General features: G+C 41.5%; 1 protein-coding gene across 1 annotated transcript; it reads right to left on the reverse strand.

Moving 5' to 3' along the window:
* Positions 1 to 4873: 4873 nt before the first annotated feature.
* On the reverse strand, positions 4874 to 6424 carry LOC149650592 (uncharacterized). Its single transcript, XM_089849106.1, has one exon. It carries the CDS (start codon positions 6422 to 6424, stop codon positions 4874 to 4876), a length of 1551 nt encoding a protein of 516 aa, XP_089705232.1.
* Between the last annotated feature and the right edge of the window lie 11505 nt (positions 6425 to 17929).

Raw genomic sequence — 17929 nt, forward strand, 5'->3', positions numbered from 1 at the left:
TGAGAACTTCGTCTATTCTTAAAAAACAGAGCACTATGTTTTTTAAGAAAGGAATAAAAGAGGTTTCACGTACATGTGTTTGTTTTATTAAACTCATAATTCAACGAAGTCTGTTACAATGCCTTTCTTCACAAATGCCGAATATGCGGATATGCACCTAATGTATGGACTAGCCGAGGGGAATGCCGCTGCAGCTGTACGCTTGTATCAGGAAAGATTTCCGCAGAGGCGACTACCAAATCGACTGACGTTCGAGGCTGTGGACAGACGTTTGAGGCAAGATGGACGAATCCAACCGGCTGGACCTCAACCTAGAGCGAGAGCCATCCCAGAGGCCGTAGAAGACGAAGTTCTCACCATTTTCGAGGACGAGCCTGAATCAAGTACTCGCCAAGTTGGTCGCCGATTAGGCGTAAACCACACGCTCGTGTGGAAAATCCTCAGAAGCCACCGGTTTCATCCTTTCCATGTTCAAAAAGTTCAAGGTTTGAATCCAGCGGACTACCCACGACGCACGGCGTTTTGTCAGTGGTTTCTGGCTAAAGTAAACGATATCGATTTCCCACGGGATTTGTTGGTTACTGACGAAGCTAACTTTTCACGGGATGGTATTATTAACTTACATAATAAACATCAATGGTCCCAGCTAAACCCCCACGCAACTTGCGTTAGAAGTCACCAAGTACAATTCAGTTTACACGTGTGGTGTGGTATTGTGGGTGACAATTTAATTGGGCCATATTTCCTAGAGCCCAGGTTAAACGGTGTGGCTTACTTGCAGTTCTTACGGGACGATTTACCGGAACTACTCGAAGACGTACCCTTAGGTTTGGTAAACAGAATGTGGTTCATGCACGATGGTGCACCACCACATTTCAGCATCGCGGTCCGAAATTATCTTAACGCGACCTTCCCTTTGCGGTGGTTAGGTCGAGGTGGACGTGTGAAGTGGCCTGCTCGATCACCCGATCTGAACCCTTGTGATTTCTTTCTTTGGGGCCACCTGAAAGACTTAGTTTATCAGACTGAAGTGCCCGATGTTGAAGAGCTACGTCGACGAATAATTCACGGCTGTCAAACAATTCGCGAAACTCCAGGCATTTTTCAACGTGTAAGGGAATCATTTGTAAGACGTGCTATTGTGTGCCTTAACGCGGGTGGTGAACACTTTGAACAATTTTTGTAACTAGTTGCAATTAAATGTTAAAACTTGTCAATAAATTCATTTTCTTCGTGCATTAATCATGGCGTTTTATCTATGACACATGAAACACTTACTGAACGAAACAAATTAAAGTTTGTTCTTGTTTTTGGGACCACCTTTGTGGGCCATTAACGCCGAAACGTGGCTCTGCATTGTAATTGTTCTCTGGGCGAGTTTACTCTGTTGGAAACAAACAACACGCCCCTTAATTGGAGATGGGTTTTTCAAATACATTCGAGATGTCCTTTTAGGTTTTCTCAAGGTCATACCTAACGTACAAGAGTGTTGTCCGTGATGATGAAGATTTGCGTAGCTTTTTACGGTTTGAGATAACAGGAACAAGCCAGGGATCTTACAACATGTCCAAGTATCATTCGAAAGACTGCCTCGTTTTTGTAATGCCGCCCGTGGACATTTGGACTAATTCCTGAAAATAACGTTGTTTACGCTGTGCTAATAAAAGTCCCTTCAATCAGAACCATTTTACTTGGTGCTGGGAAGATCTTGAAACATCATGTCACTTGGAATTAATTTTACATTACCACCGTAGGCATACTTCTACTCATTTATACGCTTCTGATTAGTAAAGGTAGAAATCAATTGTTCGATTAAAGGCTATTGAAATTGTCTAGTAATTTTAAACAAGCTGGTTAGTCGGTCTTAAGTGTTACTCCTCATTTTTGGATATTTCCTTGTTTTAGGGGCGAATGTTTGGAAGGCCATATCTCCGTAACAAAATGTTGTACACCCCATGTTCTTTGGTACTTTCCGCTCAGTTTGGTCCCATAAACACGCCCCTTAATTTGTGATGGACTTTTCAGAAACACCCTGTAGATATAGGCTACCATAAATCATCTTCATGCGTTTTATGCCAATCCGGAAGCTTCCCAAGTGACGACTATAAATGCGTCTTGTGCAAGGTAGTAGTATTTCAGGAACCCAAATAAGATCTGACAACGTTCTTAGACAGAATTGGGCTATAATATCGTGAGCCCAGGTTTCAATCCCCCCCGGCAATATAGCCCTGTTTTCGTTTATACCATCCTATTTGACGAATGACCTCATAGAAACCTAAAATGTCTATTCATACTTTCTCAGGTCTTACTGTTCTTGATGGAAATAATAACTCTTCATAACACGAAATTACTCTTTCAGACAACTGTTCATAATCTAGATGGCTGCTCCTTTGTAGCAGTTTTGGAACAAGGCTATGATGAAAACCGATACTGTAGTAAATGCTATTTTCTTAGCACCGATGAAAGAGAGAAGTTCAGGGAATTCAAAGCTAAAGAAAATTGGATGGGACTGGGTGCTTCACCTCCAGCAAATAGAAGACGGGGGTTATATCTAAATCCATTGCGAGAAATGTCTAATGCCGGGTTTGCTTCTGGGAAACAAATAATTCCAATAAAAATACTGAAAAATAGCAACCGATCACAGCTTCAAGCTGTGAAAGTTCGAAACGAAGTTTACAGTTTCTCTAATACATGCGCCTTCGATGCGGTGATACAGTTATTATGCTCTTCCTACTGTGATAGTGATAATTTTAAGGAGAAATTAGACATTATGGACATTTCAAATCCAATATGTGTTTTGGCGAGATCAATTGTCGTCTCGGGAATTAGTGCCAAAACATACCGCGATAGAGGACTTATTCTTAAAAATCACTTCGAGCAAATTGAATTTCCAGAGAATGTTCATTCATATAATTGTAATACATCCGCTGCGGTTCTGGTCAAAAAACTTTTTACTCAAATTCCTTCGTTATCCGAGACAAGTTTATGTCACAATGAAAATTGTTCAAGCGCTATAAAAATTTGCAAAAGAGAAATAATTGCTATAGAATGCCCAATTAACGAGATAAGCAGCCTCTTTGAACTGCTCCCAGAAATGTTTTCAACGCAGAAAGAAACTTGCCAAGTTTGTAAAAAGGAGAGAACGATTTCCAAGACCTTTTCAAGCATAGGCCTAATATTTGTAGAGCCAACTAACTTCACCGAAAGACTTGATTATGAAGGTTCCTATATAGTCAAACTTCATGATATACCTATATGTGTTAACATCCAGGATGTCAATTTCAAACTACGCGGTGTTATCGGGTACAAGGGTTCAAATAACCCAACTTCAGTTGGCCATTACGTTGCATACGCAAGAAGGGATGATATAAAAAGGGGAAAATGGGAAATTTATGATGACTTAAAGAACAAAATCGCTGATTACACGGAAAAAGAAAGTGTATGCACACATATCATTTGTTATTCATATTAATTATAAAATTGTAATCAATTAAAGTACATTGAATTAAGTATAATAAATAATTGCGATATAAGTATTTACTAATGAATTAACAGTGAGAGAAAAGAAACGGAGGCGCATATTGGTGCACATACAATATGTCATCTTTTTTTCGTTTCGGATACCTGGTGGGCTTTTATTTCGTCAGCCCCCAAAAACATTAATGAACAAGAGGCGAACCGTGGTGGTGCAAGCTAAGTTAAGGGTGGTCACGGTGGTGCATGCTTGGTGCAATTGATCCATGTATGTTTGGTGGCGATTGCAGTTTTTAGTAATAAATTAACAGTGAGAAAAATAAAAATGGCTCTTCATGTTGGTGCAAGGATGGTGCACATAGAATATGACATTTATTTTCCATTTCGGATACCTGGGGGGCTTTCATTTCGTCAGCCCCCCAAAATCTTTAATTAATTAGAGGCGAACCGTAGTGGTGCAAGCTAAGTTAAGGGTGGTGCATGATGGTGCATGCTTGGTGCAATTGATTCATGTATTTTTGGTGGCGGTTGCAGTATTTAGTAATAAATTAACAGTGAGAAAAATAAAAATGGCTGTTCTTGTTGGTGCAAGGATGGTGCAAGGATGGTGCACATAGAATATGACATTAATTTTCCATTTCGGATACCTGGTGGGCTTTCATTTCGTCAGCCCCCAAAAACATTAATGAACTAGAGGCGAACCGTGGTGGTGCAAGCTAAGTTAAGGGTGGTGCATGATGGTGCATGCTTGGTGCAATTGATCCATGTATGTTTGGTGGCGATTGCGGTTTTTAGTAATAAATTAACAGTGAGAAAAATAAAAATGGCTCTTCATGTTGGTGCAAGGATGGTGCACATAGAATATGACATTAATTTTCCATTTCGGATACCTAGGGGGCTTTCATTTCGTCAGCCCCCCAAAATCTTTAATTAATTAGAGGCGAACCGTAGTGGTGCAAGCTAAGTTAAGGGTGGTGCATGATGGTGCATGCTTGGTGCAATTGATCCATGTATGTTTGGTGGCGATTTGAGCACCTGGGGGGCCAAGTTAATGGACATGTCTTGTCCTCCAAGGAAGATGTCGTCTTGAAACGGTATAACGCCCGGTTGATTCCTCAGCAGAGCCTCCATATGCTTTTGGAACACTGCGGGATTCCATATGGTAAGTGATTGTGTTGAAACAATCCTTTCTGTGTATTTATGACCACTAAGTCCTTGGACTCGTCGTCTAGCTCCAACTGCCTGTAGGCTTCTCGCATGTCGAGTCGTGTGAATATCTTACATCCGGCCAGTTTAGCGAAAATATCCTCAGCTCTTGGAAGCGGATACTTTTCGGTTTCGACTTGCTGGTTCGCTGTCAACTTGAAATCACCACATATTCTGACTTCTCCGTTGGCTTTCATGACAGGAATAATGGGAGCTGCTGACTGGGCATATATGGTACTGGCGATATTAGGCCGGCCTCTTTAAGATGTAGCTCCGCGTCGACTTTATCGGTGTAAGCGTATGGTACTGTTCGGGCTTTAAAGAATCTGGGCTTGATTCCGGACTTCCGGTGGTGATGTACTTTCACATTTTTAAGACGTCCTTTCTGCTCCTTGTCAAAGACGGCGTTGTGTTTGCTTAGAATGGCTGAGAGAGTTTTGCCGTAACTTGCGATATGAGATACTGCGTCAACTTGAGGTAGAACAGCATCTTGCAGAATTGGTAGCGACGATGACACCCATGACCTTCCACAGAGTGAGGGTCCTCTTCCATTATATATGATCATTGGCAATTTTTCCGTTTGAGCTTTATATTTCACGATTACTTGTGTGACGCCTTGTACTTCAATCTGATGTCCGGAGAAGGATTTGAGCCGTATGTCGCATTTCTTCATGTTTTCTTTCTTGATAATTGCGACAGCATCGTGACTTGAGATTAGTGAGACGGCGGATCCTGTGTCGACCTCCATGGTGGTCTTGACATCGTTGATTTGACAGCGTATTTTGTAAGGTTTGGGCAATTCTCCGCCTTCTACCCGTGCTGGTATATGGTATACGTCTTCATCTTTGAGTCTGATGGGTACTGTGGCAGCAGATAGCGCGAAGATTTCGTACTCCGGTTGATCATAATCATTCTCAGCTACGTAGTGTGTTCTTTGATCGTTCTTTTTCTGTAGTCTGCTTCGACATGCTCTGGCAATGTGACCTTTCTTGTCACACGAGTGACATGTGGACTCCTTGAACGGACATGTGGCAGGAACGTGATCTTGACTATCGCAGCGTGAGCATGTTGCTGTCTGAATTTGGTCTCGCCGTGATTGATGAATCGATTTCGACCACGCTCGGCTGTTTGTCTGATGTTTGCTCATTCTAGCTGCGCTTCTTGTCTTCGAGAGTAATGAGACTGCTTGTACTTTTTCGGACGGCTCTTGATTCTGTTGTCCTTTCATGGCGAGGACGTTCTGCATGGCTTCCTCCATGGCCTGCGCTATTGCCATGGCCTTGGCGAGTGTTAAGCTGTCTTCGGCCAGTAGCCTTTTCTGCAAGGAATCGTCTCTACATCCACAGACAAGTCGATCTCTCAGCATGTTGTCCAGAGATGCTGTGTAATTGCATAACTCGCTCATCCGTCTTAGTTCTGACACGTACTTAGCTATGGTTTCGCCTTGCTTGCGATCCCTGGTGCTGAACTTGAAGCGCTCAACTATCTCCGACGGTATGGGGTTGAAATATCCTGTTAGTGCTGCGACTAGGTAGGCGTACCCTTTGTCAGTCGACTTGACGGGTCCCACGATGTTTCTAAGAGTAGCGTTTGTTGCCGGGTCAAGTACGGTCAACAGTGTAGCTTTCTTCCTGGCCTCATCAGTTATCTCGTTGGCAATGAAGTATTGGTCAAGTCTTTCGGCGTACAGAGTCCATGAATCTGTTTCCTCATCGAAAGGATTGTAGTGAGCGGTGACTGACATGATTTTCCTTCTGTCGTCCTTGCAGTTAGCTGACAATCTTCTGATCGGCCTTGGTATGGATACTGTGATGGCAGTGTAGAAACTCGCGGTACTTTATCGTTCTGATGTAACATGGCTGCCAGACTCCTTGGAGTTCTACTCCTTGGGTCTGGCAGAGTACTAACGCCTCCATGTACAGGCTCCCTCTCCTCCCAATCTCTGTGATTTTTGTTTTCAGTCACTAGTTAGTCGTCTCTCTGAGAGAGCAGTTGCTTAAGTTTATTTTACGTCTGTCGAGTGTACGGAACGGCAAGGTTACATCCCCTCTTTGTGATTAATAAAGTAATAGAAGAAATTTCTTCTACTTTGTTTTGGAGTCAATCGTAAGTTGTCATTTTTTCTTTTTATGGCCCTCGGGAGTCTTTCTCCCTTAGTTAAATTATTCTACGAAGGGTTACATAAAGTGGCGCCCGAACAGGGACTTGACTAAACCTCGGTCAGTCCCGTATAAACTGTTTATCATTGTCGGTTAGGATATCCGCCCCCCATGTAGCTCTAAGCCTTGGCTTCCACATTGGTAAATAGTTTAAATTTTGTAAAGATAATTGTACTGAATTAAATCTAAATTAATCAGGAATAAATTAAACACTAAATTAAGAAATAAAATTATCTTTGTAATAAATATAATGAATTGAGATGACTTACTTGTAATTTTTAACTTAACTTGACTCTTGTTACTTAACTTGTGGTTTGATTATTGTAAAACTGAACTTAATTTAAAAAATATTGGCTTATTCGGACGATAAACAAACTTGGAGGTCGCCTCGACCATCCGAGGATGAGGACGACGATCTAATACTAAAGAAAAGGGAAGAAAAATCAAAAGAAGATCTGGTTACACCCGCGGAAGACGATGGCGATTTGCTAGCACCGCCTGAATTTGATGACACCTTGGAGGACTTTAACCGGAAGCTTCGTATTGAAGAAGAGAGAGACGAAGAAGATTCAAAAAAGAGGACTGCAGCCTCTTCAGAACCTAACTTCTCTCCTTACTTGTTATTCCCTCATAAGAGTATTCCTGCTCCTAAGGGATGTTTAACTCCCTCTAATTTCCCTCCTCAAACTGGGATTAATTCCCTTGATCCTCCTAAATCAGAGTCCACAATTGCTAAGCCAAAAATTAGTTCTGCTAATGTCTTGCCTAAACTAGAAACTAGAACTATCGGAACCCAATTTTCTCCGTCCCGACAAATTCCTCAATTAGGACCAGACACTCCCGAAGAGGAATTAAAAGCTTTCATATTGCCCTTGCTCCAAACACTGGCGGATAATTCAACCCAAAATGTAGCAATACAAAAAGCTCTAGCTACTAGTTTTGATAGGTTAGTTAGGGATTTACCCATGTTAATAAATAGAGGTTCAACTCCTCAAACGGGAAAAGCCCCTAATGAACCGCCAGAAAGGTTAGCCTTTATGGGATCGTCTAATGATAATGCCACTGAATTTTTAGCTGCTTTTGAAGAATATGCTAAATTTCACAAGCTATCACATGAAGAAAGGTTGGCTGCATTGCCTCTCCTTTTAAGAGGACGTGCCTTGTATTGGTACAGGGATTTAGCCCGTCAATATGACGAAATGTGTAGCTTAAGACCTTCCCATCCTCATTTAACTTGGAATACGTTTAAGAGACATTTTAAGGTTCAGTTTAGAGATTCCGAAGCTGATTCTAAACTTAAGATAGAAATAAACCATAGAAGTCAGAAAGATAAGGAGTCGGTAGAGGATTTTTTCGGGGAAGTTATGAAGCTGAATCTAGGGATGACTCATCCCCTCTCCGAAAAGGAATTAGTTCCTATAATAAAGAGTAATTTAAAAGATGAACTTAGAGCTCCCCTCCTTTTCCTTCAATTTACTACTATGGAACAGTTGAGAAATTCCTGTAAAACAATAGAAAAGGATATTGAAGTTAGGAGAAAGAACGCTGAGAAAAGGGAAAAGAGGAAGTCACCCCCTAAACCTAGGGTTAAAGCTGAGTCTTCTTGCCCAGCTAATAAGGGCTCAGCCCATAGTCAGTGTTCCCCCGGGCATTGTCAAAGCCCTTGTCCTACTTCCCCATCACATCCTAAATGGAAATATCCCTTGAAACCCTTAGACTCGAGATCGCAAGCAAGAGCTCAAAACACTTCAAATAGAGGTCAACGATCTTATAACCGATATTATAATCAAAGATCAAAATCTCCAGGTCGTCAGTTGGCCTTGTCTTACCCCTCTACACGTACGGTCACCTGTTACAGTTGTCAGGAACCTGGTCATCTTGCACCCGATTGTCCAAATAAAATTATGATCCAGTCGGGGGAAGCCCAGACGGGAGAGGTCCCTCGTGGTCCCTCTCCCGGTGCCCAATAAATTTCCCTAACAAAAAGCGTGTCGCGTTCCCTTTAAGGATTGAATCAGTCAAGAAAGGTTCAGTTTATAAAAGGGTTACTATTCCCGTTACTTTTGAACACGCGACAGTTCACGCTAAATTAGATAGCGGGGCCGATGCCTCTTTTGTTAGTCTTGACCAGTAGGAAAAAGTTTGTAATTACCTGAAGATGAACAACTAGATTGTGTAGTTTGGGGCGTTGGCCGTTATACGTTTACAAAAGGTTCTCACGAGTTAGAATTTACTCTTAAGTCAATTGACAGTGAGAAACAATTCAAATTTAAATTCTACATAGTTCCTTCCCTTAATAGTGACTTTATATTAGGTCAAGATTTTCTTGAAGAAAACAGGGTCAAATTGGATTTTGAGTCATCTCAATGCTTAGTAGGTAACTTAAGGATCCCTTTTTCAATACCATCAGAAAAGGATCCAATAGATAAGGAGATTGTAGAGAATATTTGGGACGCAGTTTCCGCAGCCCCTATTACTGATAACCAACGTCATCAACTAGAAACCCTTTTATTGAAATTCCCTGAGTTGTTTTCTGATAAAGTAGGAAGAACAGTACTAGTCTTCCACGAGATTCATACGGGTAATAGTCCGCCCATCAAATCTCAACCTTATCGTGTTAATGACCAGAAAAGGAAAATTATTGAACAACATGTAAAGGAAATGTTAGATGACGGGATAATCAGACCCTCAGTATCTCCTTGGGCTTCGCCCGTAGTTTTGGTTGATCAAACAAAACGGGGTAAACCCTACAGGTTTTGTATTGATTACAGAAAACTGAACAGCGTTACCATCAAAGACCCTTATCCTTTGCCTAATATAGAGGATATGTTAGCTAGGGTAGGAAAACCCAAGTTTATTACAACCCTTGACCTTAAGTCAGGGTATTGACAGGTGGAAATGCACCCAAAAAGTAGGAAAAAAACTGCTTTCGTGACTCATATGGGAAAGTACGAGTTCAATGTACTTCCTTTTGGGCTTTGTAACGCCCCTAGCTCCTTTCAGCGTCTAATCGACGAGATTTTTAGGGACGCAGATTACTTCCAATTAATCGATTATTTAGATGATTTAATCTCGCTTAGCGAAGATTGGGATCAACACTTAACGTGCTTAGAATATGTCCTAAATAGATTAAAGGAAGCGGGTCTCACCCTTCAGTTAAAAAAATGTCGTTTTGCTCAAAAGGAAGCTACCATATTTGGTCACATTGTTAATGAAAAAGGAGTGCATATAGATCCTTCTAAGATAGAAGCCATTCAAAAATTTCCTCCTCCTAAAAATATTAAGGAAGTTCAAAGATTTCTAGGAATGGCTGGTTGGTACAACCGTTTTATTAATCACTACTCTCAAATAGTAGCACCCATTAATAAACTTAAACGGAAGGATCAAAAATTTGTTTGGGGACTCGAACAGCAACAAGCGTTCGAAAAAATTAAGGAAGCCATTTGTAAGGCTCACCCCTTAGCTTCCTTTAGAAGGGATTCCCCGTGCATTCTCACTACTGATGCTAGTGATGCAGGGTTAGGTGCCCTTCTTTCCCAAATCCAGGATAATATAGAAGTCCCTATAGCTTATGCTAGCACAGGGTTAAAAGATGCCGAAACTAGGTACTCTACTAGCGAGAAAGAGTGTTTAGCCATATGTTGGGCAGTTAAAAAGTTTAGGCCCTTTCTAGAAGGTCGTAAATTCACGGTCCTTACTGACCATCAAGCTCTACAATGGTTGTTTAATATTAGGGAACCAAATTCTCGACTAGTTAAATGGACTATGTACCTCCAGACCTTTGACTTTACTATTAAGCATAAAAAAGGAGTAGAAAACGTAGTAGCCGATGCTTTATCGAGAGCTCCGATAAACGTCCTTAGCATAAACCTTAGTTCTTCTACTTCTAATTCTAATAGTAAATTGAATCCAACTAGTTGTAGTACTAGTCAAAATTCTACCGGTAGTAGTAATAGTACAACATCCTCTAGTGAATCTGTTGAAGGTCGAATACGTCCTCCAGGTCCTAGAGCATTATATTCAGTCTTTACTATAGATGACGTAAGAAAGTCTCAAAGGGAAGATCCTTTTGCTTCCCCTATTATTAATTCCTTGCAAGGACCTAACCCGGTTAGGAATAAAATGTTTGAAATAAAAAATGATCTTCTTTATAGAAGACCTTACAGGAACCATCCTGAAAAAATTTATCTACCTCCTCGTTTAAGGCTAGAAGCCATGAGGTTGCTACACGACCACCCACTATCGGCTCATAGGGGCAAAGATAAGACCCTTAGTAAAGTAACTTATAGATATTGGTGGCCCTCTGTAATTAGTGATGTTCAGGATTATGTTAGAGGGTGTTCACTATGCCAACAATTCAAGGCTAGAAATAGGAAAAAGCCAGGGCTAATGCAACCCTCAGAAATAACAAGTCCTTGGGACCAAATAAGTGTCGACATTATGGGACCTTTCCCTTCTAGTAGACACCACTACAAATATTTAATAGTTTTTGTCGATTACATGACTAAATTCGTGGAAATGATTCCACTTAAAACCATTACTGCTAAGACATGTGTACAGGCGTTCAAGTCTATTATCACTAGGTGGGGAGCTCCTAAAGCCATTCTCAGTGATAGAGGGTTCAGTTTACTTCAAAACTTTGGCTGCAAACTTGCAGAGCTTTTCGAATTAACCCAAAGTTTACCACCCCCTATACTCCTAAGGGAAACCCCAATGAAAGAGTCAATAGAGTAATAGGCGAATTAATATCGTTTTATGTAGGGAATCACCATGATAGATGGGATGAATCCCTTGACCTTCTTCAATTTGCTATAAATTCCGCACCCCATGAAACAACGGGCAGATCCCCGTTCTTTTTGAATTTAGTGCGGGAGCCACGTCTCCCTTGGGATTTAGATATTGAAGAACCCATTCAGAACAATGATGACCCCAGTCGTGATAAGGCTTTAAAGGTTCTTAAGGAACAATTAGCATTCAGCAATGAATTGTCTAAGTTAGCAAAGGCCCATCAGAAAAAATACTACGACCTCCGCCATGACCCTTTAGAGTTTGCGGTAGGAACCTTAGTATGGATGGAAACTCATCCTTTATCTAGTACGACTGGTCAGCTTATGAAAAAGCTTAGTCCTAAATGGGCAGGTCCCTTTAAAATCACAGCAAAACATTCTCCCGTTGTCTACGAGTTAGAAGACGCTAACTCAGGGCAAAATATAGGGAAAGTTAACTTAGAGCATTTGAAGCTCTATTGGACAAATGTAGCTGTCTTCGACAACGCCAACAATGCCCCCAGTTCACAGTCGAACGTTGCTGATGATCACGAGTCCAGTCCTTCTACGGATGGTGGTACCGCGGCCCACCACCTTACGAAGACTGTCTCAACAAGTTCATCTGACTCTTCACCTTCACCGCCTCAAGACGGTCAGGAAGTCAATCCTGTTACTCCAGATGTCCCTCGAACCTCGACATCAAGTACGGTAGAAGATCAAGCTGCTCCAGCAGTCCCAGATGATTCACATCAACTTACGGACTCAGATAGTGAATCAGGCATGGCTAGGACTGTTCACGAGCTCGAGCCAGCTCGGGCTCGTGACGAGCGAGCCGAGTTCGAGCCGAGCCGAGCCGCCACTTTTGCGGCTCGATTAATTAACGAGCGAGCTTTTTTATGGTCGAGCCGAGCCGAGCCGATAGGCATCGAGCCGAGCCGACTCGCGAGCCGGCTCGCGAGCTTAGTCACTGATATAGTGCTTTCCTTTTAGTCTTTATTCTCTCCACCAATAGCGTTCCGTTGTATTTTTACATGAAATAAAGCGTGGGAAAAATCTCTCGTCTCTAACCTTGAGCATATTTTAAAGAGCGGGTTTTACTGAACCACTACATTCCTAAACATGGGATGGCATTTATAGTCATTCTCAAGTTTGACGTTGGTAGTAGCAATTTTTTTTAAACATGTATATGTTAATCGAGCCAGCTCGGCTCGGCTCGATCATTTTCGAGCCGAGCCGAGCTAGAGCCGAGCCAAGACCCAGCTCGGCTCGAGTCGAGCCGAGCCGCCGTTTTTTTGACTCGAGCCGAGCCGAGCTTTTAAAAAGCTCGCTCAGCTCGGCTCGTGAACAGTCCTAGGCATGGCCCTTTTTGAAGACCCTCCTCTCCTTCTCCGTACCTATCATGATATGAGGGCTTTTCAGCTCAATCACGATAGTCCGCCTTCTGCGGCAGGGGAGGCTTCCCCGTCTGATCAAGAATCAGTCGAGGAACCAGGGCTACATAAGTCAACGTCCAGTTTTTCAGACGAAATTCGAACACCGGAAGACAAATCAACGTCTACTGAACAATCAGTCATGGAACCGGTGTTACAGCATTCTCCCTCGTCTGGGTTTTCGGAGGAAATAGTACCTCCTGAACCGATTTCTATTCCTTCGGAGGAAATATCTAACCCTGAACAGACACCTCAATCGAAATCCCAATCACAGCGGGTGTTTGATAGCTCACCGACCTCGTTGTCGGAATCAATGAGAACTCCTCGTTTAAATAGGGCTACATTACCCGATATTTACTTAGAACCTTTTAAATTGGGATGGCGTCGAGAGGTATGTAAGAGGGCGACGGTTCAGCCCGGAGGTAACGAAGTTGATATTTATTATCGACCTCCTGATGATAAAAGGTTAAGGTCACCTTATGAGGTTCAAGTTTACCTTAACAATAACAATGTCACAAACCTAAAAAGTGAATACTTCTGTTTCTCCCGAGAGCCAATCTCCTTTTTCACTTGGGAATTTATTTCCCAAGCCACAAAAAGAAAATACTGAAAAACTTTATTTTTAGATGGCCGAAGGAGGAAAGGAACACTCTCGCCCCACTTATTTTGACCCTCCATTAGGAGCGAAAATTACAACTAATAGAGACCAAGCTTATCCAAACTAGATTCCTCGCAGGAAATCTGCACCAAATACACGGAGTTCTGCCGAAATTGTGGACAATCCTCACATTTGCAGAAAGATTGTTTTATCCCTAAAAGGGATGAAAATACTCCCGTCTCATGCATCGACTGCGGAGGTCCTCACTGGACTAAAGATTGCCGTACGCCTCCTCAAGATATACCAATTATCCTGATGGTTTCACCGGGAGAACGACGCTCCCTCGACCTCGATGAACAATCGGATCTTCAAAAAAGAGATTCGGATCATGAGGTTGAAGATAGGCAGGAGCTAAACAACCGTTATGGGGGAGTCTCCTCAAATTGCTGATATCATCGTACCTTGGCCTCAACCCCCGGCTCCGTTTCCTGTCGATCCATCTCCTCGGCAACCTTGGAATCCAGAGGTATGTCCAATAGACGAAGATGGTCTATTTTGGGAGCGTTTTGGACAAATGGGGTGGACCCCTCGTATCAGAATTCCCAAAGTTCTCACAGCTTCGAAAGTTCCTAATGCCAAGCACCCGCTCATCTGGAGCACCGATAAATGCTGGAGATGTCATAAAACTGCCCACCACGTCGTTTCAGACTGCCCAGGAGGGCGTAGTAAGGGGGCCCTGGAACGAAGAGCTGCTCGCCGACGGGCTCGATTGGAAGAAAAATTCTCCAAACAGTGAAGAAAAAAAAAACCCCCTGCCAAAATTATCAGGGTTCCTCGGGGTAGCCTTTTCGTTTTCCTTTTGAATATTTTGAAAAAATTTGATAACCTAGTTCCTGGAGAGGGGGGATGTAACATGGCTGCCAGACTCCTTGGAGTTCTACTCCTTGGGTCTGGCAGAGTACTAACGCCTCCATGTACAGGCTCCCCCTCCTCCCAATCTCTGTGATTTTTGTTTTCAGTCACTAGTTAGTCGTCTCTCAGAGAGAGCAGTTGCTTAAGTTTATTTTTACGTCTGTCGAGTGTACGGAACGGTAGGGTTACATCCCCTCTTTGTGATTAATAAAGTAATAGAAGAAATTTCTTCTACTTTGTTTTGGAGTCAATCGTAATTTGTCATTTTTTCTTTTTATGGCCCTCGGGAGTCTTTCTCCCTTAGTTAAATTATTCTACGGAGGGTTACACTATTATATCTCGCCTCCGTCGCCATTTTGTTGTGTTTCCAACAAGTAACGATAACCCGACTTGGTATACGATTAAAAATAGTTTATTACATGAGTTATGATCGTTGAGTTACATTATTTAAAGGTAGCTAATAGGATACAATGATACCGCGATACTGACATAATTTGGTGTTGTGGCTATAGCTTATATACTAGATATTAGGTCATAGTAGGTCAGATAACAATAAAAGGTCAGATTAGATAAGCTAACTAGGTAGTGTTTTTTATGCGAACACGACAATAGTTTAATTAATTAAAAAGGTAAAGATATTACTAACCTACAAGTCGATGGCATTAGTAACTTGTCGTTGCATCTCTATAGGCAGCGAGTAGAATGCCATCACATGCTCCGCCGACGTACCCCAACGCGTTCTTTCAGCGCCCAAAGCAAGGCAAGTGATAAAACGCGTTGAAGGTTCTGCGGCGGAATATATCGCAGAACCAGACACGAAGTTCTTCCGCACCAAAGGTCCTCTTACAGAACCGACACTTGGTGACCTAAAAATTAATGAATTTATATTAATTTTAATAAGATACAGTAAGGAAAATCTAACCACTAGATCAGGCAGGCGGTTACAAAATAATCATTACGCGTAAATTTATTTCATAATCTGTTAAATTAGCATAGCCGGTACTCCCTTGTTGCCGACAGTGGACGTCGGTACTCCCGGCTCTCGATCGCCTCCAGCAACGCTTCCCGGGTTATTGGTCGCAACTGATCAAAACGAATTAGACGGCCCGGGGGTACTCGCGGATGTGGCACGGGGAACAGGCCTAGTCCACACCTGATGTGGTACTTCGTCACCCCGTCAACGTCCCTTCTCAGCAACATCAAGTGGTCTCGTAAGATTTTACATCCGCAATCGGGGGTCGTTGCAATACTGCACTTTAAAGACTCACATGGTTCTAAACGCGAAACGAAAGAAATCAGATAATTAGTATTTTATAAAATATTTTTAATTATTAGAATAACGAATAGGCTAGAAGACAGTAACCAGTAAAACTAAGTCTTAATTCTATCCCTAATAACGATCATATTCCATAAATACTTACATCGGCAGTAGTTGCAGATGGTGGCGGAAATAGTAGCAGGTGGTGGCGGCAATAGTTGCAGGCGGCGGTCTCTGCAGTAGCAGGTGGTGGCGGCAAAAGTTTACAGGCGGCAGCGGTAGTAACGGTGGTGGTGGCGGAGTTTCTTCCAAGAGCTGGAAGAAGTGTGAATTCGTATTAATCGTGAGTCATGTTTTTATAGGCACGTTTTTGGCTGTTCCCTTTCTTGTTTGTTCCTTCCTGAAAAATTATTTCAGCTATTCCTTTCACTTTCCTTCCCCCCAAGAAATTCACTTCAGCAATGTAGAAATTAACCAACTTGAAATAGTATTAAGTTTAAAATAGAGTTAGTCTTAAAAATTGTTTTTGAATCAAAAATTAATCCAGCTATTCCTCATTCACTTCAGCAATTCTATTTACTCTCCTTCCTCCCGCCCCTCATTTACAGCAACTCCTTCTACCCCCTCCCCTGGACTGCACCATTTTTTCCGGCCTTTACACGCTCAACGTTTTGCACTAATTGAATGGGGGACATCTATAAAATTCATCGTCTTATAAATTATTCCCAAGACTTTTCAATAATTGTGCGAATAAAATTCCGTCACGATGTTGAATGCCCAATATTTATAAAAATAACCTTATTGGACAAATTTATTGCTTAAATCCCACATGATTTGTTCAATTATATTTCATCATAAGAAAATAATATATAGCTTCCTATATATTATTTTCTTATGATTTCATATATTTTTGTTGAGTCGGAAGACCGGGTACAATTTTTTCAGTTTTTTTACGGAAATATTTTCGAAAATTTACCTCAAATGATGTTTCATTTCCCCAAAAAAATATAGTGGCAATATATTTAAACTTTGCACAAATGTTATTCTTGATAAAGTGTTTTTTTAATTTATATATACTTTGTAACTAAAACTACGGACCCTCGTTTTTTGCGCAAATTATTGAGTGTGTAGGATGAGCTCTAGTTTCTAACCTCGATGAAGATGAATACATCTAATTTACAATCCCCACTAATTTTGAACTGTGTTGAACACTGCTCTTTTCTCATATTTAAAATATACACGATTGTAGGCCTAATTCTAAGAGTGGGTTTTTCTACTGGTTTCACAATTTGAACTTCTGTAGGATCGAATATTAACATAGAAAGGACTGGCTCGATTTTGGTCTATGCTTTTGTGATTAATAATAAAGAGAATCCATAAAGAACACGGCACGAAGAAAAGGATGTATAGTCTGTCAAACGAAAGAAGAGCCCTGAGAAATTTGTCCAAATTGGTGTCACCACCATCGACCCCATAGTATTTTATCAACTTGTTTTGTTTTGTCAATAGTCGTCTGTAATATAGTCTGCTATAAACAGATAGGATTAATCGCAATAGAACAAATCCATTTTGATATATATTTAATATGTTTATGATTCATGGTTTTTTACGAACATCGAGTATTAAAAAATATAAAACAAAATTAACGACAAGACACCAGTTTTATCTTTCTTGAACTAGCATTGCAATATATTTTAATGATATAAGTTAAAGTACTTGTCCATAAGTAGTTTAGCATCAAAGCGTCTTCAGTCCAGGTCTTCATCAGAGTCTTTGCTGTCTTCTTGCATATTAATTTTAAGAGGTTCAATTGTGGTTTCGATGGTGGGATCTCTTTCCCAATACTCATGCATTATATTCTCGCTGTCCTCTATTGCCTCACGCCAATTCTCTGGTGTCACACGTTCAATGGCCCTCCAAGTTGCGTCTTTGACCGTCGAGAGTTTGAAACCATAATTCTGCTTCGCAACGTCGTTCTTCACTTGTGCCCATATTAGTGCAATCGGGTTAAACTGGCAATGGTATTGTGGAATCCTCACTACCGTGTGACCTCTACTTTTACCAACCTCGTCAATTTCGTACTTCAGGGTTCTGGACTTGTGACGCTTTATTATTTCATAAAGTTC

The sequence above is a fragment of the Phalangium opilio genome, unplaced genomic scaffold (genome assembly GCF_054372755.1).
Source record: "Phalangium opilio isolate 3A_F unplaced genomic scaffold, DU_Popi_V2 ptg000085l_1, whole genome shotgun sequence".
NCBI lineage: Eukaryota > Metazoa > Arthropoda > Arachnida > Opiliones > Phalangiidae > Phalangium > Phalangium opilio.